Source organism: Aquarana catesbeiana, linkage group LG01, assembly GCF_042186555.1.
Source record: "Aquarana catesbeiana isolate 2022-GZ linkage group LG01, ASM4218655v1, whole genome shotgun sequence".
Taxonomy (NCBI): domain Eukaryota; kingdom Metazoa; phylum Chordata; class Amphibia; order Anura; family Ranidae; genus Aquarana; species Aquarana catesbeiana.
Window position 1 is genome coordinate 247,155,601 of NC_133324.1, and position 26,972 is coordinate 247,182,572.

Below are 26,972 nucleotides of genomic sequence, written 5' to 3' on the forward strand. Positions count from 1 at the left end.
GCAGAACCCTCAGGCTTCACTGCTTGATGCTCCCTTGATGAATGAGGAAATAGGGGAGGCCATCCAGTCCTTTGCCAGAAATAAAACGCCAGGACTGGATGGATTCCCCATCGAGTGGTACACACATTTTAGAGAATTATTGATCCCACACTTGCTTTGGGTATATAACTTTGCCCTAAAGACGGGACAGTTGCCTCCCTCCATGTCGGAGGCGCTGATTGTCCTTATCCCTAAGCCCCATAAGGACAACCTTCTTTGCGATTCGTACCGACCGATTTCGCTAGTAAACTCAGACATGAAGATTTTAGTCAAAGTGCTTGCCCGGAGATTGAATACAGTCATCACTACTCTTATTGGAGCAGATCAGACTGGATTCATCCCAGGACGATCGACTTCCATTAATCTGCGCAGGATTTTTACTAACATGCAGGCGATTCATGATACCATGGGCTCTCAGGCTGTTTTGGCCCTGGACGCTCAAAAGGCCGTCGACTCGGTTGAATGGCCGTATCTACTAGAAGTCTTAGCTAAATTCAGATTTGGCAACGCCTTTATCAGATGGGTACAACTACTGTATCATAAACCTACGGCTAGACTAAGAGTGAATGCTTCCATATCTGATCCCTTTCTAATAAGGAGAGACACCAGACAGGGGTGTCCTCTGTCGCCATTGCTGTTTGCACTGGCGATAGAACCCCTTGCGGCACCGATACGATCCAGTGGGGCGATTGTGGGATTGACGATTGGGGGTCTGGAAGAAAAAGTATCCCTTTATACAGACGACATGCTGATATATTTGGCCGACCCCCTGTCGTCTCTCCCAGCCCTGCTGGATACTATCCGGAGGTTTGGTAATTTCTCAGGTTTCCAGGTTAACTGGGACAAGTCTCTCCTATTTATGATAGACCAGACAGCCTCTATAGTGTTGCCTCCCGCATGCCCACTACAGATCGTCCACTCTTCGTTATCTGGGGGTTTTGATACAGCACCCTATCTCCTCGTATGTAAAAATTAATCTGGACCCTCTTATTGGTAGATTAAGGAACACACTGAAGATATGGTCAATTCTTCCTTTAACATTACTAGGTAGGATAAATATTTTTTAAATGATTTTTCTGCTGCGCTTCTTGTATATTTTGAGTAATTCACCAATCTATATCACTAAAGCCAAATTCAAAGAGATAGACTCCGTCCTCACTAACTTTATCTGGAGAGGAGGAGCTGTTCGGATCGCAAAAACCACCTTGCAACTACCCGTTCTGGAAGGGGGTCTGGCACTTCCTTGTCTTCAAACCTATTATGTGGCCTCGCAACTGACACATGCGCATTGGTGGTTCTATCCCAAAGCCAACAATGCGGCCACTGCTTTGGAGGCAGCCATCCTTACCTCCTATGAATCCCTCCAGAACCTCATACACAGAATGCCACTCAAGGGAAGAGGGGGTACAACTGTTCTAGCAATGACCTTACAGATATTTATACTCTCTAAGCTATTGCCATCCGACTCACAAGCCATGCACTTACTGAATTCCCCACTGTGGGGCAACCCACGGCTGCAAGAATTTTTCCGTAGAACAGATGGGGGCTTCTGGTTTAAATGGGGGGTGAAAGTAATCTCACATCTCTTCCTAGATAGCATGTTTCACTCCTTTGCGGACTTTCAAAGAGACTTCGCTCTCCCCCCCAAAGCATATTTCCAATATTTACAGATACGTCACACTGCCACGACACAGTTTGGCCTTCGTAACATAGATATCCAACCTTCCCCGATTGAACGTTTATTAACAGATCCCTCTCATACAAAACTTGTCTCTACATACTATAAAAATCTACTCGACACCATGACCAACAGGCTTTGCGGCACTGAACGTAAATGGCGTTCTGACATACCCGAGCTGACAGAGCATATCTGGCAGGAGGTGCTTCCTGTCCAGGTCGCATCAGTCATTTCATCCCAAGACAAGGTGATCCAAACTAAATTGCTATACAGGTCCTACTTTACACCCTGCTTGCTTCATAGACTGCATAGAATACCCTCCGCTCTGTGTTGCCGGTGTGGCACGGCTGATGGTACGTTCTTTCATCTAATGTGGGAATGTCCACCGATTCGAAATTTCTGGTCGGAGGTTACGACCTTTATTAGCTCTATAGCTCAGGTACCTAATATATGTAATCCCCTTTGATGCCTATTAGGATAAATGGATGACTATATATGAATGTACAAACTTTTCTACGTATAGTTCTGTTTAATGCAAAAAATCAATAACCATGCATTGGAAATCTCAATCCTCACCTGCCATAACCTTCTGGCTCACTATTGTTAACCATGCTATCCCCTTGTATAAGTTCACATATGAAGCCAGAGGATGGCCTAAAATTTTTTCCAAGATTTGGGATTCCTGGGTTAGCTCAGATCGTACCATACCACCTGCCCCCTGATCTGTGTGGTGAAACTGTAACATTGGATTACGTTAAATGTATGCATATACCTAGATTCCATAAGGATCAAAACAAACAGATTAGCTATGTAATTATCAAATCACTTTGTGTATATTGACTGGATACCTGAAGACTGTTTTTGTTACGATCTGAGCGATGTTCGCTTGAATGAATACCTATGTATTTGTTGTTTGTATATAAAACAATAAAAAATGTCACCTTTTAAAAAAAAAAAAGATGATAGTCTTGGGGAAAATTAAACTTTAATATTGAAAAGGCTGCAGAGTTGAAATCCTTCCTATACTTCTCCTTTCTATGTGATCCTCAGTTACACTGAAGGGCTTGGAAGATCAGTTACTTAGTGTCATTGTTGGCTTTGAAAGAAGAGAATTAGAAGAGCAAAGAGAACATCTGATACAAGAGACCAGTGAAAATAAAAAGCTGTTAAAGGACTTGGAGGATTCATTGCTAAGAGAGCTTGCCACGTCTACTGGTAACATGCTGGATAATGTTGAACTAGTTCATACTCTGGAAGAGACTAAATCAAAAGCAACCGAGGTAAGGTGCTGAAAGTGCAGATGACTCCTAGTTCCTGCTTGAGCTATTGCATTCAGTTACTTGGTCTGGCGATATAAGAACTGTTGTTAGTTCAAAGAATAAAGATGCAAATACATATGGGAAGATGGTAATAGTAGCAATGATGCCACTGTATGGTGGATCTTTAAACAAAAGAAAACAAAGAAAGAATCCCCTAAAGTGGACTTTTAAGGCACATAAAAAGTAATTAAAAGAGTATATAGAGTATTAATAGTACAAAAATATTTATTAATATTTAGACATTGTCACTAAAATATACATATGCAAATATAGAGCAATGGAATGTTTACACAAATATAAGTGCTATCAACATATTTACGACGCATAAGACGTCCTCTTTGCACCCAACGTGTTTCTGAGTGTAATTATTGCTTCTTCAGGGTGTGTGAAGAGGGTTAAATGCATCTATAACATAATTAAGAAATAGTAAATTTCTAATAGTGTAGACTCTGTAATCGAGTAGGCTGTCTAAAAAAAGTTTCATATATACTTACATAGTATTTGATAGCAGAGGCGGTTTCAACATTCCATCATATAACATTAAAAACAAGAGAAAGCAGTAAGAGTTGCATCTTTGTGTTCGCCAGTATATAGCATCTAAGTATCAAAGCCAGTCGTTTAAATGGACTGTAACGTAAGGGATCCCCAAGGAGAGGGGGGTGAGAACACTCCTCTCACAGCAGGAAGTTGGCCAGCAGGATGTAGTGGGGCCCAAGTGGGAAAACCCTGTAATGAAGGACAATTCATATGGTAACCCCAAATATATGGGGTATAATGGTATAAACAATCCTTATTTCCATATCCAAAATTCTGTATTTTCTTCTAATATACATGACTGTACCTGAGTGTGATCGATGTATATAACCAAAGCAGAAAAGCCGCAGCGAGTGGAGGAGGCGACAGCAACTGCAGAGTATATAGCAATAGTTTATTTGTTAGGAATATCAAATAGATAATCCAATGTGCAGATGGTAATTATATATATATATATATATATATATATATATATATATATATATATAGTCAATCATCAAAAAAGATGGCATATATGTAACATTGTATGGTGTTGGTTTTATTTTTACAAATAATGTTATTACATTGGTGGAATGGGTATATATATATATATATATAGAGAGAGAGAGAGAGAAAGTATAAAATATGAATGTTGAGTAAAGTTATATTTCAAAATAACTAGTGGTTGTTGATACATTATATATATGTGTATGGCTGGCATATGTGCGAATGAACAAATCCAGACTTAAAATGCAGTTCTAGATAGATGTAAAATATACAGTGTCTTGTATGCATTGGCTGTTATTCTGAAGGTTATACCGAGCACTAGCTCGCGGAGGAAAAGATGACATGAAAAGTGAGCAGGTGTCATATATGCTTTCCAGACAGAGTGTTTAAATAGAAAAAGGGCATGGTGTTACCTTGAGTATACTGTATAACAGCTCGGCCGCACGTCCCGACATCCAGCAGGTTACCTCTGGGTGTGGGGTGTGCCAGTGCTGTTTAAATGTCGTCTTCTCTCCGATCAGCTGGCGCAACTAATTGCGAACAGCTGATGGAGAGAAAGACAGACATGTAGGGCACTCCCTGGATGTGCGCGGCTCCATCCCGCAACGCGCACGTGTGAAGTGCATGCATGTCGGAATGACGTCACACGTACCCAGTCCACTGACACAGGAGGCCTAGTCGGCGGACTGCGCATGTCCACCAGAGTGGCAATATGGAGGATGGACGAAGATGAAAAAAACGTCTATTTCCCCCGAACGCCACCACGGATAGGACATCCAGGCAGCCACCTGTTCCAGGCAATCCCGATGGTCAAATCACAGCAAGAGGGGGGAGAGAATTAATACATAATTACAATGATAGGATATAACATATTAAAGTATTAAAGTTATATATTTAATATAAGAAATAACATTAGAAATACTTGTATCAAATATCGATGCTATATATGTGGAACACATAGACATATATTTTTATTTTAGTTTTTACAGACAATTGATGTTTATGTTAATCAGAAATAACATATATAATAAAAAGATAAAGTAGGAAGAGATAGACCGGGAATGTGGGGTGGGGAGAAAAAAATAAATATATATGCGTACATGCATAAATGCATCCACACACACACATATATAGCAAGGGTGACCGCATACGGGACTCATTGTGATTTTAAAACAAATAACTGGGTTCAAGTAAGAGGGACAAACATTGTTCTTTTCCCCTATAATGGTAAATTTTATTTTTCCATTCCACCCGAGGAAAAGCCCTCGAGAAATGCTTTGAAGCATATAGCTTAATTTAAACCTGGAGCCTGTGTGGCCTTGAGCTGGTGGATCCACTGTAGTTCCATTTCGAGGAGGGTCTTGTTCCAATCCTCTCCTCTGGAACTAGGGTGTATCCGATCCAAAAATAGAAATTTGACATTTGGGAAACTCAAAATACAAATCGATGGTCCATCTAATTTAAATGAAAAAGAAATCCTAGCGCTAAAACAACTCTCTGACAATAACCAAATTTCCATCAAACTCACTGATAAGGGTGACAGTGTCGTTTTGCTCAAAAATGAACACTATATCCACATGTGCAATAAAATTTTAAAAAATCAAGATTGGTACCGTCGGATCCCGACGCACATTGTTGATAAATACAACAAAGAATTCTACACATTAATTGATACTGCTTACCTCAACCATACAATTATTAAAAATACATGGAGTTTTATTAGAAACAATTTCCCAAAAGTCCCTACCTTCTATGTACTTCCAAAAATTCATAAAAACATAATAGACCCACCGGGTAGACCCATCATATCAGAGATGGGTTCAATCAGTGAGAATGCAAGCAAATGAATTGACAAATATTTAACACCCTATGTCCTAACCCTATGTCCTAACACTATCATCCTACGTGAGAGATACTGTTCATCTACAAATTATTGAAACATTACATATCCCTGATCACACTCTACTGGCCACGATAGATGTTGAAACACTCTATAGTTCAATCCCACACGAAAGAGGTCTGGCAGCCATTAATCACATGCTGCAATGGGCCGAAAACACTGATGCCATCTACAATGAATTTATTCTGTCACTGCTGAAGTATATCCTTGGACACAATGTCTTTACTTTTAACAGCTCCCACTACCTCCAGGTGCAGGGGGTTTTGATGGGGACCTGCCCCATCGTATGCCAACCTGCACCTGGGGGAGTGGGAGGCCAGTTTTCGAGGAAACAAGACTTTGGCAATGTATACCGATCGCATCCTTGGATGGTATCGGTATATTAATGATATCTTGGTCATTTGGCATGGCACACCAGATATGCTCCAGCAGTGTCTACTCAGAATGAATAAAAATGACATTAACCTAAGTTTCACCATGTCTCATGACAAAGATCGCATCACATTTTTGAACGTGGAAATCTACAAGGGTGTAGATGGCACCCTGTGTAGTAAATTGTAAAGAAAACCCACAGCGGGCAATACAATACTCCATGCTTCAAGCTTCCACCCTAAAGCCCTAATTGATTTAATTCCTTATAGCCAGTATCTTAGGATACAACGCAATTGTACAGATGACAATATATATATAAACAAGAAGCAGATAAATTACATGATAGGCTCTTATTTAGAGGCTACTCCCAAGCTTCTCTTAAAAGATACAAACAAGCCTTGATAAAGCCTAGAAAGGACCTACTTTACTCACAGAAACCGATTAATGAGACCAATCCCTTGAGGATTATCACTAAGTATAACATACAACAACATAGAGTCAAAACAATCGACGAAAAATACTGGCACATGCTTACCTTGGATCCTTGACTTGGGCAATTTGTGCCTGCTAGACCTCTCTTCACTTTTAGAAGAGCTACGTCTATCAGGGACTAAATTGTCAACAGTGAATTCAAAAATGAATCAGCAAAAATTCACTGTAAATACAAGGGCACCTTTATATGTGGGACATGCATTTATTGCAGATTTATGTGGACTCAAAAGAATCCCATTCTCCCAAACGGAAAAATCTTCTATCCGAAACACTTTGCCAATTGAAGAACAATTGGAGTAAAATATATGTTACAATGCAGTTGTAGCTGTTTCTATATTGGGAAAACCAAATTAGAATTCTGGAGGAGGGCATACAGGCATATTCGTAGTATGCAGGTATGCAACCCTGATCTTCCTTTGGGACGCCATGTCCAAATAGTACATGGCGGCAAATTCCCAAATGTCAAATTTCTTATATTGGATCGGATACACCCTAGTTCCAGAGGAAGAGATTGGAACAAGACCCTCTTTCAAATGGAACTACGGTGGATCCACCAGCTCAAGGCCACACAGGCTCCAGGTTTAAATGAAGCTATACGGTTCAAACCATTCCTTGAGGGCTTTTCCTCGGGTGGAATGGAAAAATAAAATTTACCATAATAGGGGAAAATAAATGTTTGTCCCTCTTACTTGAACCCAGCTATTTGTTTTAAAATCACAATGAGTCCCATATGCGGTCGCCCTTGCTATATATGTGTATGGATGCATTTATGCATGTACGCATATATATATATATTTTTTTTTTTCTCCCGACCCTACATTCCTGGTCTATCTCTTCCTACTTTATCTTTTTATTATATATGTTATTTCTGATTAACATAAACATCAATTGTCTGTAAAAACTAAAATAAAAATATGTGTCTATGTGTTCCACATATATAGCATCGATATTTGATACAAGTATTTCTAATGTTATTTCTTATACTAATATATAACTTCCATGCTTTAATATGTTATATCCTATCATTGTAATTATGTATTAATTCTCTCCCTCCTCTTGCTGTGATTTGACCATCGGGATTGCCCGACACAGGTGGCCGCCCGGATGTCCTATCTGTGGCGGCGTTCAGGGGACATGGACATTTTTTTCATCTTCGTCCTTCCTCCATATTGCCACTCCGGCGGACATGTGCAGTCCGCTGGCGAGGCCTCCTGTGTCGGTGGACTGGGTGCGCTTGACGTCGTGCCCTTTTTCTATTTAAACACTCTGTCTGGAAAGCATATATGACACCTGCTCACTTTGCATCTTTTCCTCCCTGAGCTAGTGCTCGACATAACCTTCAGGAATAACAGCCAATATCTATGTATACAAGACATTGTATATTTTACATCTATCTAGGACTGCATTTTAAGTCTGGATTTGTTTATTCGCACATGTGCCAGCCATACACATATATATATATATAATGTATCAACAACCACTAGTTATTTTGAAATATAACTTTACTCAACATTCATATTTTATACTTTCTCTATATATACTCTATATATATGTGTATATACCCATTCCACCAATGTAATAACATTACATATAAAAATAAAACCAACACCATACAATGTTACATATACACCATCCTTTTTGATGATTGACTATATATATATATACATACATACCATCTGCAAATTGGATTATCTATTTGATATTCCTAACGAAGAAACTATTGCTATTTACTCTGCAGTTGCTGTCGCCTCCTCCACTCGCTGCGGCTTTTCTGCTTTGGTTATATACAGTGGGGACGGAAAGTATTCAGACCCCCTTAAATTTTTCACTTTGTTATATTGCAGCCATTTGCTAAAATCATTTAAGTTCATTTTTTTCCTCATTAATGTACACACAGCACCCCATATTGACAGAAAAACACAGAATTCTTGACATTTTTGCAAATTTATTAAAAAAGAAAAACTGAAATATCACATGGTCCTAAGTATTCAGACCATTTGCTGTGACACTCGTATATTTAACTCAGGTGCTGTCCATTTCTTCTGATCATCCTTGAGATGGTTCTACACCTTCATTTGAGTCCAGCTGTGTTTGAGTATACTGATTGGACTTGATTAGGAAAGCCACACACCTGTTTATATAAGACCTTACAGCTCACAGTGCATGTCAGAGCAAATGAGAATCATGAGGTCAAAGGAACTACCTGAAGAGCTCAGAGACAGAGTTGTGGCAAGGCACAGATCTGGCCAAGGTTACAAAAAAATTTCTGCTGCACTTAAGGTTCCTAAGAGCACAGTGGCCTCCATAATCCTTAAATGGAAGATGTTTGGGACAACCAGAACCCTTCCTAGAGCTAGCCGTCTGGCCAAACTGAGCTATTGGGGGAGAAGAGCCTTGGTGAGAGAGGTAAAGAAGAACCCAAAGATCACTGTGGCTGAGCTCCAGAGATGCAGTCGGGAAATGGGAGAAAGTTGTAGAAAGTCAACCATCACTGCAGCCCTCCACCAGTCGGGGCTTTATGGCAGAGTGGCCCGACGGAAGCCTCTCCTCAGTGCAAGACACATGAAAGCCCACATGGAGTTTGCTAAAAAAAACACCTGAAGGACTCCAAAATGGTGAGAAATAAGATTCTTTGGTCTGAAGAGACTGAGATAGAACTTTTTGGCCTTAATTCTAATGTATGTGTGGAGAAAACCAGGCACTGCTCATCAACTGTCCAATACAGTCCCAACGGTGAAGCATGGTGGTGGCAGCATCATGCTGTGGGGGTGTTTTTCAGCTGCAGGGACAGGACGACTGGTTGCAATGGAGGGAAAGATGAATGTGGCCAAGTACAGGGATATCCCGGACGAAAACATTCTCCATAGTGCTCAGGACCTCAGACTGGGCCGAAGGTTTACCTTCCAACAAGACAATCACCCTAAGCACACAGCTAAAATAACGAAGGAGTGGCTTCACAACAACTCCGTGACTGTTCTTGAATGGCCCAGCCAGAGCCCTGACTTAAACCCAATTGAGCATCTCTGGAGAGACCTAAAAATGGCTGTCCATCAACGTTTACCATCCAACCTGACAGAACTGGAGAGGATCTGCAAGGAGGAATGGCAGAGGATCCCCAAATCCAGGTGTGAAAAATTTGTTGCGTCTTTCCCAAAAAGACTCATGGCTGTATTAGATCAAAAGGGTGCTTCTACTAAATACAAAGGGTCTGAATACTTAGGACCATGTGATATTTCAGTTTTTCTTTTTTAATAAATCTGCAAAAATGTCAACAGTTCAGTGTTTTTCTGTCAATATGGGGTGCTGTGTGTACATGAATGAGGGAAAAAAAAATGAAGCTAAATGATTTTAGCAAATGGCTGCAATATAACAAAGAGTGAAAAATTTAAGGGGGTCTGAATACTTTCTGTTCCCACTGTACATCGATCACACTCAGGTACAGTCATGTATATTAGAAGAAAATACAGAATTTTGTATATGGAAATAAGGATTGTTTATACCATTAGGGCCCTTTCACACTGGAGCGGTTTGCAGGCGCTATTGCGCCAATAATAGCACCTGCAAACCGACTCGAAAGTGCCGCTGCTGTCTCTCCAGTGTGAAAGCCCTCGGGGCTTTCACACTGGAGCGGTGCGCTAGCAGGACGAGAAAAAAGTCCTGCTAGCAGCATCTTTGGAGCGGCGAAGGAGCGGAGTGTATACCACTCCTTCACCGCTCCTGCCCATTGAAATCAATGGGACAGCGTGGTTATACCGCCGGCAAAGCGCCTCTGCAGATTCTTTCTTTGTTTTCAATACTGGATGCACCAATTAGCATAATATTACTGTTCTTTCCTTTTTTTTCTTTAAACAAAAGAAAGTTGCTTCTTCTTAATTAGGTGACAACCCATAGTGACAATTTCACAGAATTTGCAACAAATATGGATTAATTTGTTTGAAGTGACACCAGAAATAGAAGAACAGGTGTATGTTAGCCCCATATAAGATTCATCAGTGTAGCTTTTGAAACTTGCTTTTCTGTATTTATGACCACATATATATCTCAGCTATCTATACTGACTCCCAATAGTTTAGCTTATTTTTTGATTTTTGGTGTAGCTCACATGACATTCAATGTAGGTCAGCCTTCTAGCATTGGTGCCAAATCAACTCCTCCTCTTGCTATGATGATTGAACATTACTATTTTATGCACTCTGTGTATGCATTCTGTGCATGCAGTTGTCTGTAATTTGGGTCTCACTCCTATGATGGCTTATTTATTCTCTCCGTCCCCAGCAATTAGCTGTTATCATACACTGGTAACTACTTATGTACATATCTCAGCACTAACTTGAGATACTTAGATTTCCCTCTGTACCTTGATAAATGATTCTAATAAAGAATTTAAAAACCTGTAAAATCATTTATTAGATAATTATTTCTCAGTTAATGGCTGCATTGATACTCTTCTAATATTCTTCTAGGGCAACTGTTATTACCATCGATGTTCTGTTTTTCTATTAGAAGTGGCAATGACCAAAAATGAACAATGACTTTTGTAATTTTAGGTTTCAGAAAAACTTAAACTGGCAGAGCGGACTGCAGTGGACATTGATAAATTACGAGATGGGTACAGACCAGCTGCCAAGCGTGGAGCCATTCTTTTCTTTGTCCTTTCTGAAATGGCACTGGTCAACTCAATGTATCAATATTCTCTGTCCTCGTTCTTGGCAGTCTTTGATTTATCACTACGAAAGTCTTTGCCGGATGGTATTTTGGCTAAAAGGTTGAAAAACATAATGGACACTTTAACATTCAATGTCTACAACTATGGATGCACAGGTTGGGTTTTTTTCTAATGCTTATTTGCACTGTTTGTCACCAAAACAATTAGCATATCTTCTTGCCTTCAAACTATTTAACTTCACACTTGATTGCAGTTGCAGCGATGTGTTCATTTTTTACTTACTAAGATACATAGCTATATTTGATACTTGAGTTGACGTATAAAACTGTCCTTCACTTTCCACATCCAATGAGAACATCATACGTTTTATGTATTATCTCTACTTGTAATCACTCAATGAGCTGTATTGTGTCCGATCTAACCTACCATGGCTGTCACATTTCCATATGGAATAAACCATACCGTGTTCATGTTTTGATGCAATAGGTTAAATAATAGAATTGTAATTGTACTGGTACCTGATATGTAACTCTGAAGTGTTGGGGAAATATACATATGACACTCAGAACATTGCACTAAGAGCCCTTGCACACTGGGGCGGTTTGCAGGCGCTATTGCGCTAATAATAGCGCCTGCAAACCGCCCCGAAAGTGCCGCTGCTTGTATTCCAGTGTGAAAGCCCCGAGGGCTTGCACACTGGAGCGATGCGCTGGCAGGACGGTAAAAAAAGTCCTGCCAGCAGCATCTTCAGAGCGGTGAAGGAGCGGTGTGTATACCGCTCCTTTACCGCTCCTGCCCATTGAAATCAATGGGACGGCGCGGCTATACCGCCGGCAAAGCCCCTCTGCAGAGGCGCTTTGCGGTGGTATTTAACCCTTTCTCAGCCGCTAGCGGGGGGTAAAACCGCCCCGCTAGCGGCCGCATACTGACGGTAAAACGCCGCTAATAATAGCAGCGTTTTACCGCCGACGCCACCCCCCGCCCCAGTGTGCAAGGGCTCTTAGTAACACTCCTCTGCTAGAATCCCTTCTATTACACTAAACATTTACTTGTTTTCCTGGTCCTAATCTGGCTTAGAATATTGTGATCTTGTGTAAATACCCATGTATCAGAAACCCATTTTTATTGATACTGGAGAAAAAAAATGTGTGGCCAGTCACTATACAGGAAAAAGTCACGTCATTCCCTCAGCCACCTATAGGTGTGTGCCTAATGGTAAATCTGGCCCTGCAGACAACTGAACACCTGATAGATGATATAATCCTCCCCTTCTCTAACAAAACCAGAAACAAATTGGAGGAGTTCAATTTTAAACATAAATTGATGCTGCTAAACATACATTTTATATGTTGACCATATCATATATATTATTATATTGGTGTTTTCATTCCATTTCAGGCTTATTTGAAAGACATAAACTGCTATTTTCCTTCAATATGACTATAAAGATAGAACAAGCAGATGGCAGGGTGCCACAGGAAGAACTGGATTTTTTCTTAAAAGGTAATAAAACCTGAGAATGATGACTATGAGCAAGCAGAACTGTCAGCAGATGAAACATGAAATGAGAGAAGTGTTTCTTACTAGAAAGGTTTTATAATGTAATAAGTGAGCAGAAGCAGGGCCAGTGTTTGGCTAGATCACTGACATTTATTTTGGATACTTCTTTTTTTTTTTTTTATAATGTGAATTTGGTCAGATGCCTAGAGTTTTTTTTTTTTAGCTCAGTGTATACTAATACAGTCTCCTAAATTCTTAAGGTAACATATCCCTTGAGAAAAGTAAGAGGAAGAAGCCATGTTCCTGGCTCCCAGACCAGGGTTGGGAGGACATCATGCGACTGACTGAACTGTTCCCATCACTATTCGGGTCACTTCCTGATGACGTGGAGAGGCATCAGTCAGAGTGGAAGGCTGTAAGTTACTTATCTATGACTGTAAATGATAAATAGCAATATCGACTATCTATCTATCTATCTATCTATCTATCTATCTATCTATCTATCTATCTATCTATCTATCTATCTATCTATCTATCTATCTATCTATCTATCTATCTAAAATGCACACATATATTTGGAGTTTATGATATGTGCATCATACTTATGATCAGGATTATGGGGCTGGTTCACACTTAACAAATGCGTTGTTCTTGACAAATACACAAAAATTTACTTTCATTGTCTAAACTGCACTAAAAAAAATCATTAAAATCGTTTTCCTAAAAGTACTCGTGTATTATTTTATAGTGGTATGACCTGGACACCCTGGAACAGTATCCTTCCCCTCTTGGCTACAATGACAAGCTCTCCAGCTTCCAGAAACTGATACTCCTGCGCTGCTTCAGAGTAGACCGTGTATACAGAGCTGTTACAGACTACGTTACAGTCACCATGGGAGAGAAGTAAGTACCACAAACAATGGGCTGAAGGTGGTATTGTATATATTGCAGTTAACTTCCCTGACATGACAGATTGGAACACTGGATATTTTTAGTGACTAGCAAGTGAAATACACAAAACTGATAGCTTTAATTTTATTTTTATTTGTTGGTTGGGTGGGTTTCCAAACATGGACAAAATGGGGTTTGTTTGGACAGAGCCATTGATGTAGGAATACTAGTGGCAAAGGTTGATATAGCGATCAGGCCCACCTCTCCTTTTGTCATACTTTGAGTTTCTGTTCTCCCAGCATAGAAGAAGAAGGAGAGGAAATCTCAATGGCAGCTTACATGAGTCTGCTAATTTAGCATACGGTTTGATGTATGGGGTGCTCCGTCCCATGCCTTGGTTCTGCTCTTTTACCCATTTAGGTACAGTTGGCATCTGTGGTTTTCCAGATTTTGTTCTAAAAGTATTTAAATATGCTCCCTATGTTGCAAATTTAACAGTGTACCTTTTTATTCTACTTTTATGACTGTAACTGTGAAAGTGACCTTTGCAAGCTCTTTTACAGTATTTTTTACAGTATATGCTAAAACGAAATATACATATCTATCTATCTATCTATCTATCTATCTATCTATCTATCTATCTATCTATCTATCTATCTATCCACACACTGTGTAGATAGATAGATAGATAGATAGATAGATAGATAGATAGATAGATAGATAGATAGATAGATAGATAGATAGATAGATAGATAGATAAAGATAGGTATCTCACAAAAGTGAGTACACCCCTCACATTTTTGTAAATATTTTATTATATCTTTTCATGTCACTGAAGAAATGACACTTTGCTACAATGTAAAGTAGTGAGTGTACAGCTTGTATAACAGTGTAAATTTGCTGTCCCCTCAAAATAACTCAACACACAGCCATTAATGTCTAAACCGCTGGCAACAATAGTGAGTACACCCCCAAGAGAAAATGTCCAAATTGGGCCCAATTAGCTATTTTCCCTCCCCGGTATCATGTGACTCGTTAGTGTTACAAGGTCTAAGGTGTGAATGGGGAGCAGGTGTGTTAAATTCGGTGTTATCGCTCTCACTCTCTCATACTGGTCACTGGAAGTACAACATGGCACCTCATGGCAAAGAACTCTCTGAGGATCTGAAAAAAAAATTGTTGCTCTACATAAAGATGGCCTAGGCTATAAGAAGAGTTGCCAAGACCCTGAAACTGAGCTGCAGCACGGTGGCCAAGACCACATAGCGGTTTAACAGGACAGGTTCCACTCAGAACAGGCCTCGCCATGGTCGACCAAAGGAGTTGAGTGCACATGCTCAGCATCATATTCAGAGGTTGTCTTTGGGAAATAGACGTATGAGTTCTGCCAGCATTGCTGCAGAGGTTGAAGGGGTGGGGGGTCAGCCTGTCCATGCTCAGACCATACGCCACACACTGCATCAAATTGGTCTGCATGTCTGTCATCCCAAAAGGAAGCCTCTTCTAAAGATGATGCACAAGAGAGCCCACAAACAGTTTCTGAAGACAAGCAGACTAAAGCCTTGTACACACGATCAGATTTTCTGCAGACAAAACCTCGGATATTTGTCCAAAGGCGTGTGCCTGGATTTTGTCTTGCATACAAATGGCAAGGATTTGTCGGCCAACAAACATGAACGTACTGACGTACAACGTGATTTTTCAGCTCTTTAGCGCCACCCTTTGTGCTCCTTCTGCTAATTTCGTGTTAGTAGAAGTTTGGTGAGTGTTAATTTGTGCTTTTCATTTGGCGCTTTTCATTTAGTTTCTGAACGTCTGTTCGTCAACCAGACATGTTGCGGAATCGGAGGAGATAACGTGTTATTTATTATTGGCCTTGGAGATATTGCTTTGACCCAAGTCCAGTCCAGCAACAGGAGGAGGAGTTCTTGGACCAAAAATTGGTTGCTTTGTTAATCGTGACCAATTATATCAGATGCCTTTGCTGCGGGAGCTCCAGGAGAATAATCCAGATGATTTTCAGAATTATCTCCAGATGATGGATGCCTGCTTTCACCTCTTTCAATTCTTGGCTTTGTTGACCCCCTATATCAACAAGCAGGACTCATGCATGAGGCTTTTATTTTATTTTTTTGTTGAATAATAATGATTTGATTTGGTATATTTTCTATATTTTTGGATGCATAGAATACACTTTTTGGTTAAGTTCTATTGGCAGATAGCATATCTAATTTTATTTGTTTTCTTTTTTTAATGCACAATAAAAAAAATTGTGTAGAATAATACTTGGCTATGTGTTTTACTTCAAATGACAGTTTGGGAGTAGGCAGTTACATTTAAAAAAATACAATGTAAAATTGACAAGGGACACCAACATAGTTGTATCTTTGATCTTAAAAACTATGGGATAATGGTTTTGTGGTAACTTGCCCAAATAAAAAAAAAAGCATAATAATATTGATCTTGATATCACTAGAAAAAAAGCCTTTGAAAATTTGTTTGCAATAACTCCAGCAGTATCACCAGCAAAGCAGCTTCATTATTATCCCATTAAAGAAGAAGAGAATGTGCTTTGCATTTCGACATCTCATAATTTGCCACGTCACGAATGTTAATTCTCCATTACGAACGCTAGTTCACATGACCGACCGCTTCTGGCTCATTCTTGTTTCCGAGCATGCATGTTTGTACTTTGGACTTTTGTCCGACGGACTTGTGTACACATGCTCGGAAAATCCGACAACAGACATTTGTCCGCGGAAAATTTTAAAACATGCTATCCAACATTTGTCCGTGAAAAATCCGACAATTGTCAGATGGAGCCTACAAATGGTCGGATTTTCCGCCAACAGCTTGTCATCACGCAATTCCTGTCGTAAAATCTGATCGTGTGTAGGAGGCTTTAGGGTATGGATTACTGGAACCATGTCCTGTGGTTTGATGAGACCAAGATAAATTAATTTGGTTCAGATGGTGTCAAGCGTGTGTGGCGGCAACCAGGTGAGGAGTACAAAGACAAGTGTGTCTTGCCTACAGTCAAGCATGATGGTGAGAGTGTCATGGTCTGGAGCTGCATGAGTGCTGCCAACACTGGGGAGCTACAGTTCATTGAGGGAACCATGATTGCCAAAAGGTACTGTGACATACTGAAGCAGAGCATGATCCCCTCCCTTCGAAGACTGGGCTGCAGGGCAGTATTCCAACATGATAACGACCCCAAGCGCACCTCAAAGACTCCCACTGCCTTGCTAAATAAGCTGAGGGTAAAGGTGATGGACTGGACAAGCATGTCTCCAGGCCTAAACCCTATTGAGCATCTGTGGGGCATCCTCAAAAGGAAGGGGGAGGAGCGCAAAGTCTCTAACTTCCACCATCCCTGTGATGTCGTCATGGAGGAGTGGAAGAGGACTCTAGTGGCAACCTGTGAAGCTCTGGTGAACTCCATGCCCAAGAGGGTTTAAGGTAGTGCTGGAAAATAATGGTGGACACACAAAATATTGACACTTTGGGCCCGATTTGGACATTTTCACTTAGGGGTGTACTCACTTTTGTTGCCAGCGGTTTAGACATTAATGGCTGTGTGTTGAGTTATTTTGAGGGGGCAGCAAATTTACTCTGTTATACAAGCTGTACACTCACTACTTTACATTGTAGCAAAGTATCATTTCTTCAGTGTTGTCACATGAAAAAATATAATAAAATATTTACTTATGTATATGTGTGTATGTGCTGAGGTGGTTTCATTTGTCATTTGGTGTGGAGCCAGCCTGGCCAGGCAGCATTAGTCACCCCTGGGACTATTTTTTCTGCAGAGCAGGGAATTGTGAACAATTCATAGATTGCCTTTTGTAACCGTGTGGCTGCTTGAAAGCGTACCATTGATTATAAGTAAAATTGGTCTGTCATGCCTTGTGTTACTTATCCCTGTGCAGAGGAGCTTACTGTATGCATATTATGTCCTTTTAATAGTGGCTGTATTTAAGCTTTCCCCTGCCTGGCTCCCTATATTAGTTAACTACTAAGTAGCTCTCTTCCCTCAAACCTCTATTTATATACTGTATGTGTCTGTGGTGTATTGATTATTCTTTTTAACATTGCCACACACCTTTTGTTTGTTATGTCTGATAGAATTTTAAAGATTATGTAAACCCTGAGAATTAATTTCATTCATTTGCTCAGTTTTGTCTATTAAATATACTTTTAGAAGTGTTTTGGTATATTAGTTTGTTAAGTGCAAAAAATACTTAATGATCCTGCCAGAAATGCAGTGAGCTTTTAACATGCAGACTGTGCTGCCTTATCTCAAGCAGTGTTATCAGCTATAAACAGGTTAGCTCTGAGAGCTCCAGAACACCTCTCCCCTATGTGATTGAGAAAAGGAGAGTGGGGTGCTCTGTAGTTTTAACAAACTTTATGTCTGGTGACAACCCTGCACCTCGATAGATACAGTAAGTGAGTGTTGTCCCTAGGGCAGAAAGTGTGTTACCGGCAGGATCAACAAGTAAAAATAGAAAGAAAAAAATGAATGCAGCCACCACACCTAAGGATTGATAAGGTGCAATCTATAATATATTTCTGTAATGTCCTTGGGTTTAGATATACTTTAAATTGATCAAATGGTGATAGCGTAGAATTTTCAAAAGCCTCTTGAATGATCCACCAGATTGGTAATTTACAGAAACACATTCACAGCCAGTCAGAAAAAAAAATCTCAGATCTAATCTAACATTTAGATTGTTTAAAAAAGTTGTACTTTATCACTGAAGTGCTAAGGACATAAAGGCTGATGTAGAAAAATGTACTGGGAACTCCTTGTTGTCCACAGAAACCAGTCAAAATCATTGTTTCTTTTTCATACAGTGAATTTATTGTTACTTTTACCAGGTATGTTCAGCCACCAGTCATAAGCTTCGAAGCCATATTTGAACAAAGTGTTCCAACTTCACCAATCGTCTTTATCTTAAGTCCGGGGTCTGACCCTGCCAGTGACCTCACGAAGCTGGCAGAGAGATCTGGATTTGGTGGAAACCGACTTAAGTTCCTTGCCATGGGACAGGGGCAGGAGAAAGTATGTGTTCTGCTTTGTTAGCAGTTTTCCATTTGATGTATTTTATCTTCCCTGTTTGTGTCATGCCATGTTGATGTACACCATTGTTCTTCAACTTACTGATCTATACTGTCACATACTGCAACATTATCTAACATGCTTCTGTACACACACACACTGACCAATACTAAGATATTAGCGGCATCTAAGACAGCACTTGTTACCAGTATTTATTTAGAAAAAAGAAAAAAACTGTGCTAAGATAGATAAAAGACACCTGATAAATTTGTTGTATGGTGGAAGCAGCAATTCTCCTATATAACACCAATATAGTGAAAAAATAAAGAAAAACTTAGAATCGTGCTAAACCTGTGAATATAAATAGGGATGAACCGTAAATTGTACACACAAAAAAAGTGCAAACCATTCACAATGCAATGTGAATAGACAAAAATGTGTTAATAAGCCCTATATTGCACACAAAAATGTGCAAACCAACCACAATTCAATGTGAACGGCAAATGTGTATGAATAAATTAATAAATCATAAACATTGTGTAAACATATATAAAAATGACATAGATTATAAACAGAACTCAGTCCATATCCAAACAAGACATACAGTCTGTTTGTAAATAGCTGAAAAGTGTCACATCCACCCGTGCAAAGATCAAAAATAAAGTCCATCCACAGATGAGATGAATCTTCAACCGCTGATTAACAAGGAGTATGTGCAAACCAGCACCACTGTGGAAAGAATCACTTCTTACCAGATAGCCGTGATCCCCCACTAGAGGATCAGGGAAAGCATATAATTTAGGCATAGCTGTAATCTTCAGAGCACATCGAGACTGCTGACTTGCTTGCTAGCTACTCTTCAGATTGCCTCGTTAGTGGGTGCACATAACATGTAAGAAACATAAATGCTCCAATAGTGTAATTATTAAGAGGTTAAAAACAAACATTTCGCACTTACAAAAGTAGTAACAAATAGAAAGCCTGAAGTCCGATGTGCCAGCCAGTACACATTCGGACAAACCTGTCCTTCTGGATACACAAACAACGACTTGAGGTGATGTCAGCGCTTCGTCCTACTCTGCCCTATGCGTTTCGTAAGAGAATTACGTCATCCAGGGGCACGGGCGGCGTGCTGCGTCACCTCCCTTTATATCATAGCAACCTGACCAAGTCTCATTCTGAGCCGCAGTCCACCGACAGACCTGCGCAGTGTGCGATATGAAAATACGCAAGAGCCGACGGGACACACTAATGGGACTTGATCTAGGCAACCTACCCCACATTTAAATAATGGGACGGCATAGCTGAAAATGAATAAATAAAATAAACTAAACCTTGAGTGGGAAAAAGTCTGCCTATGCTCCCAGGGAACAAGCATGCAACCAGGCTTCAACGGTCCGGGCACAAGAAATAAACGGAGATCCCTGGATCAGCCACCCCTTCTCATATATAGAAAACGGAAGTGGGTCTAATGTCCACAATGGTGACACGCTCAACAGCTGAGCCGAGTGACACCTAGTGGGCAAATAATAGATTTTACTGTGTTATTAAAAAAACAGTCTAAATAAAAAAGAAGGTAGTTTTAAAGAACCTTCATAGCTCAAACACATTACAAAAAATTAAATTAGTCAGTATGCTGCAAGACTCGCACACATATGACAGAAATGGACACACTGTCAATATCGATGGCACATCTAAAGAAAAGGCATGCCATCGCATAGAGAATATATGTTGGTATCCAGATTGTCACACTAACACATGTGCAGTTGACTCAAGACCAATATCTCTAATAATATCCCTTGAAAAACTCTAAAAGTAATAAAATGAATAGGGCTTGTACGTCATTAACCCTAAAACGGTCCTCCATGCTAAAGGAACCGGAAGATGAGCCAATGTGTATTTAGGGGCCACCCTCAGAGTGATTGAGATGACATCTAGTGGGCCACAATCAAACTACACATTGGGCATTACCTCATATATAAAAATCGATGGAATTGAGACTCACCAAAGAATGAAGATTTCATTTAAAAAAAATTATTTAAAAAAAATTCCAAACTAAAACCCATGTAAATGAATAATATCTCTATAATTACAAAAAAAGAGGGAGAAAGGGAAAGAGGGGAAAAAAAGGAAGGAGAAGCCAAAAAAAAATATATCCGTCCCCGGCGAATAGAGACTCAGAACAGAGGTTACCAATGGACCCTGTAGTGAATTACCATCCAACCACAAAGTCAGCTTTGACATAATAGATCCCTAAAAGTTCCCATAAAAAATAAGTTAATCAGATATTAAGAGTTATTGATAAAGGCATTTACGTCAGTATCAACATTGAGGCCGAAGGGAACATAGGTTTTGAGTCTGTATATCCAGGCCATTTCTCGTTTCGAAATTTCTCTAACTAATGACCCACCACTCCAATGGGGCTTGTATTTGTCTATCCCCATGTACAATGTATTGGAGGGATCTCTATTGTGTACCTGGCCATAATGTCTAGAGACTGAATGCTTATCAAAGCCTTGCCTAATATTATTTATGTGCTTGTTCAATCTTACTTGAAGAGACCTTTTGGTCCTCCCTATATACTGTAAACCGCATGGGCACTGTATAAGATAGACGACCCCTTCAGATGAACAGGTAATGAATGGTTCCACGTCATATGACCGCGAGGTGCTTGTAGATGTAAATTTGCAAATTTTCCTCTCCTTACATCTATTGAGGGTACAGACCTGGCAATTCTTGCATCTATAGTAGCCAGTGAGGTTCTGGAAAAAACATCTATTAGTCTTTGGTGAATCTTGGACACTAGGGGCAATCCTGTTACTCAAAGATGATGCCCCTTTAAATATAACCTGAGGTCTCTCCAGTAATATAGTGCCAAGAACTCGATCACTAGTCAGAACATGCCAATGTTTTTGGATTCATTTCTTGACATTATGATGTTGTACTGAAAATGTTGTAATAAATGGTAAAGAAAATTGAGTATTAACCATGTTGTGTTGGCTTTCTGCCAGAAGTGATGTCCTATCTTTCTCACGTGCTACTTTCACTGCCTGAGACAACAGACACTAGCCCTTCTCTATGAACCTACTGGCAAGAATGGCCGCCTGATTTTCAAAGGTTTCAACCTCAGTACAGTTGCGTCTAAGATGCGTAAACTGACCTTGAGTGACCACTCTAAACTAGGGCTCATAGTGACAGCTATCTGAAGGGATGTATGAGTTTTTGTCTGTCGGCTTAAAAAAAGTCGATGTCACAAATTTATTTCCCTTCACCATGATCCTTAAATCGAGAAAATTGATTTCTTCTAAACTGGCCTCAAAATTAAGCCTGATACCCCTATTGTTTTCATTAAGGAGCATCATGAAACTATGGAGCTCATACTCACTATCGTCCCATAGGAGGAGGACGTCGTCGATATACCTAGCCCACAGGACCAATTATGGTCTCCTGTGGGCGTCGACGACATCCTCCTCCCATTTGGCCATGAATAAGTTAGCCAAACTTGGGGCGTATTTCGCCCCCATTGCCACCTCGTCTTGACGATAGAATTGGTGGTTAAACCAAAAATAATTGTGACTTGTGGCGTATTCTAGTAGCTCCATAATAAAATCAATCTGAGATGGAACTAAGCCAGAACCTCTTACTAAATACAGCTTAACTGCCTCTAGGCCCAAAAGATGGGGGATAATGGTATAAAGCGAGGTTACGTCTGCCGTGACCAGCCACAGTCCTCTCTTGGGAGTAATGTCGGATAACAAGTTAATAAGTTGTTTAGTGTCCTTAATATATGATGGCATTTTCTGAACTAAAGGCTGTAGATAGTATTTATTTAATTATTTATAACAGGTACTTATAAAGCGCCATCAATTTACACAGCACTTTACATATGTATTGTATATTGACGTCAATCCCTGCTCTCTAGGAGTTTACAATCTTAGGTCCCTAACTCACATTCATACATATACATACTAGGGCCAATTTAGACAGGAGCCAATTAACCTACCAGCATGTCTTTGGAGTGTGGGAGGAAACTGGAGTACCCACGCAGGCACAGGGAGTGCATGCAAACTCCAGGCAGGTTGTGCCATGGGTGGGACTCGAACTGACGACCCTAGTGCTGATAGATGGAAGTGCTAGCCACTTGAATTATAGAAAGAAAACTATTGTAGTCTCTCCCATCCTTTGGAATTCCCTACCCCATTCTATATGACTTTCTCCAATTCAGAGAAGCCTATCTAGCCCATACCTAACAACCGTACTTGTATTTTCTCCATCAGCTCATCTCCCACAGTTATTACCTTTGTATCACTTGACCCTCGCTTCTAGATTGTAAGCTCTAATGAGCAGGGCCCTCTTATCCCTCCTCCATTGATTTGTACTGTAATTGTACTGTCTGCCCTCACGCTTAAATTGCACTCAAATTTTGTTGTGTTACATTGTAACAGGTTGCCCTGCAGCTGCTGGAGATAGCAGTATCTCGTGGGCAATGGCTAATGCTACAGAATTGTCACCTCTTGGTGAAATGGCTGAAGGATTTGGAGAAAGCCTTGGAGTTGATAAGGAAACCTCATCCAGATTTCCGCCTGTGGCTCACCACAGATCCCACCAAAGACTTTCCAATTGGAATACTACAGAAATCACTCAAGGTAAATATAATCAATGCAAAGCAGTAAAAGAGTACAATAGTAATGATTAACCAGCAATCAGAATGCACACTAGACCTTATGACTATTTAAAGTATCATGGTTTACTATAATTGAGATGTACTGTTATAGACGAAAATACTGCACCTTTAATGCTTATCAGCAGATTTATAAGGGGGTGTTAGTATGGAGAGACTGCTCACTGTAAAGATCATAATTTCATCTAATAATCCAGCATAGATGAGACAGCCCTGCCAATTTCAGCCCTATAGGAAAAACAGAGAACAGAGAGATCGTGTATGTGGACTAAATGAAATACTGTATGGGCCTATTTTACTAAACATTAAATTAGGTGAAGTGGCCTAAAGTAAACTGGGACTGATGTACATAGTTTAATAGAATTTAATATCACTTCTAACATTCAGTCATGTGAATAAGGCTACTTCACTGCACTTTACAGTAACAACATATGGCTAATGAAACCTATTGGGACAGTTCAGTTATTTCTTTGCACAATGCTGCCATGCTGTGAATATGATGATAGGAGAACACACAGTGATCTCATCATCATGCTGCTGCTTTACAGTCTCAGGCTGGGGCAGGTCTGTTGCCAGACTGTATTGTAGTTTCCGATGTAGTCTGCAGGCAGGTCCATGATCTGGCTGTGCTGTCTATCTTACAGATCGCTCGAGTGGCTGAGCAAAATCAGACATTTTTTGGCAGGTAAAACAGGTCTAGTACAAGGTAAAAATACTTAAGCTGTGAATTTACTGTTTTTCTGGAGTTCAGATTTAATGTGCATGCTTTTGCTTTTTATCATGCTTGTAGATAAATAGATGTTTCATGTACTCTACAGGTGGTTACAGAACCTCCCAATGGGCTGAAGCTGAACATGAGGGCGACATATTTTAAAATCAGCCATGAAGCTCTTGACGCTTGTCAGCATCCCGCGTTTAAATCCCTGGTCTTTGTCCTGGCATTCTTCCATGCTGTGGTGCAGGAGAGAAGGAAGTTTGGAAAGATTGGTTGGAATGTACCTTATGATTTTAATGAATCAGATTTCCAGGTATGGATCTGTATCTCTAACTGTTGGTCAGCAATCTGACGCACCTATGCTTGATGTCTCACCACTGCGCTCATGCAAATAAACTACACTAGCAGACCAAAAGGCTCTTGCCTTAAGTACTAGAAAAACTGGGGAGAAAGGCCCCCAGATGATTCTATGTTTCCGGCATCACTGGCATGATGGCCTTGTAGCAGTATAAAAATCTTGCCAAACATTTTCTCTTCTGAGATCTGTTGAACATAAATTAAATTAATTCAGTGGTCAACTTTGGAAATCTCCCTTGTACTCCCACCTGTCTTCTGGACCCACTGGTCTTTGATGATTGTCATCCAAACCCTCCAGAAGGAGGCTACAATCATCAACTTCACTCAGGCCCCCTGGCCCCAACTGGAAGAGACTGGTTGAATGCACCTTCAAAAAGACTTTCCAGCCATCTTAGCAGCTTGTTCTGGACTTGATTTTGTGTCAAAAGTAACTTTGAGACACCTCCACTGTCATCTGTTAAATCTGCAGCCTGTCCTATAAGATTTGGCCTCCTGCACCTTCTGAAGTTCAGTAGGCTTGAGTGAAGGATGGCGGCTTCCTCTTACTAGTCTGTGGCCACTGTCCAGACTTTTCCTCCTGTCATTTGTGCTTAATTGTGTTGTTCAGCGTTTGGCCAAACCATAACCTCCCATTATAGGAAATGTCAAAGGCTTATGTAGAAGTTCCGCCTGCCCTCCAGTGGCCGTAACCACAATGATCTCATAGCAGTGACAGTGTGCCAGCGCTTGTACTAGGTCTATCAAGAGCATCAACCAACAGTCTGTTGCTAGGTTCCACTCTTTCCATACAATGTGCCAAATCTTGTAGTTTCTGGTGTTGAATGTAATGCCATTTCTGAAGTTTATATAGCGGAGTTAACTCTATTGCTGAATGGCAGGCAAAATCTGTCACTGTATAGATTCCATGCAAGCCTGATTGCCAGATCACCACAATTTCTGTGTTCCAGATGTGTTTCTGCATGAGTGTTTTTGATGCATTCTTAATGTGTTTTGCCACTTTCCAGATGTGTTCTATACAGAAACAATGCAACATTCTACTTTTGTTGACTGCACTAGAATACTCTGTACTGGTGTGAACTAAGTAATTGGGATCAAAGTTAGACACTGTCCATGCGTTCTTGATGCAGAATAAAAAACGCACTGGACTGCATCTGGTGTGAACAAGTCCACTTTCTCATCCATATGATATCTGAAGGTAACCGAGTTATAAAAAGGCAAAGACACTTGCTGTCCCAGACGCTAGAGGGCAGCATCCACCCCTGGAAGTGCAGTGCATAAACATACATCAGCCATCCTATTTGGATAAAGCTTAGAGAACCTGTTACTGTAAATTGGTCTTCTGACAAGGTTCTGTCATGCTTCATCAACGAGCGCTTTACGCTCTAGCATTGTGGGAAAAGGCCATCCTTCATCAATGAGCGCTTTACGCTCTATCATTATGGGTGTTGCTTGTGGCGTGGATATTTGCAGCATACTTTCTGCTATAGCCGCCTTAATAGGGCTTATAATTTTTCACAACCACATCCTTGTGCGGCAACCTGTGCAATGTCATTTCTCTGCCACTGCAGACTGCATGCAGGCCCAAAATGCACCCTGAGCTTGGCAAGGCATTTTATATCATGCTGGCATAAACACATGTGTCAATTTGCTGGATCCTGACCCTTCACAGGGTAAGTGGAAACAACCCCTTTAGAGTGTATTAATCACATGCTTAATGAATGTGACAAACTGTGTCGTTATCCTGTGATCATTGGCAGATCTTATGTTTTTTGGAGCATTTGCGTTCAGGTTTCTGCTCCTAAAAGAATGCAAAGCACCTTCATTTGCATAATTTCCTTGGGCACTCTTTTAAGAACCATGTCCCACATCGCCCTCTCCTTTCTTTGCTAATCTTCTGTGCCACTAACAGGTGTGGCAAGCTCATATTTGCACAAAATATATAGAGAAAATCATATTACCTCTCACCAAAAAACAGGTACACTGTCTTCTTAAGAGCCATCTGCCTTCATCCACTCACTTTAGAAGCATTAGCAGGTGAGCCCAGACAGCACTTCCAAAGGCAGACAACAGACACAGTTAGAGTCTGAGACAAAAACCATTCAGACTGTCAAACCCACAGAAGTACACAGCATAGCAAGGGAGCCAGGACAGCACATCCAGAGACAGACAAGGAGACTCAGTCAGAATCTGAGGTAAGTCCTTTTGTTATGGAAATGATTAAGAGCTCCAATCGAGCCCAAGGTTATCTGCTGCTGTCTCTAATTTGAAAGTGTTGAT

At 40.4% G+C, this 26,972-nt stretch overlaps 1 protein-coding gene across 1 annotated transcript in view; it reads left to right on the plus strand.

Annotated features, from left to right (window-relative positions):
- Positions 1 to 26,972, plus strand: part of DNAH10 (dynein axonemal heavy chain 10) — a 246,788-nt gene that overhangs the window by 187,378 nt on the left and 32,438 nt on the right. Inside the window, exons 64-71 of the mRNA XM_073627593.1 lie at positions 2,768 to 2,997; positions 11,368 to 11,641; positions 12,885 to 12,989; positions 13,247 to 13,401; positions 13,735 to 13,889; positions 18,762 to 18,945; positions 23,388 to 23,588; positions 24,442 to 24,651. Of these exons, the coding sequence (XP_073483694.1) occupies positions 2,768 to 2,997; positions 11,368 to 11,641; positions 12,885 to 12,989; positions 13,247 to 13,401; positions 13,735 to 13,889; positions 18,762 to 18,945; positions 23,388 to 23,588; positions 24,442 to 24,651 (1,514 nt within the window). The remainder of the gene's footprint in view (positions 1 to 2,767; positions 2,998 to 11,367; positions 11,642 to 12,884; positions 12,990 to 13,246; positions 13,402 to 13,734; positions 13,890 to 18,761; positions 18,946 to 23,387; positions 23,589 to 24,441; positions 24,652 to 26,972) is intronic.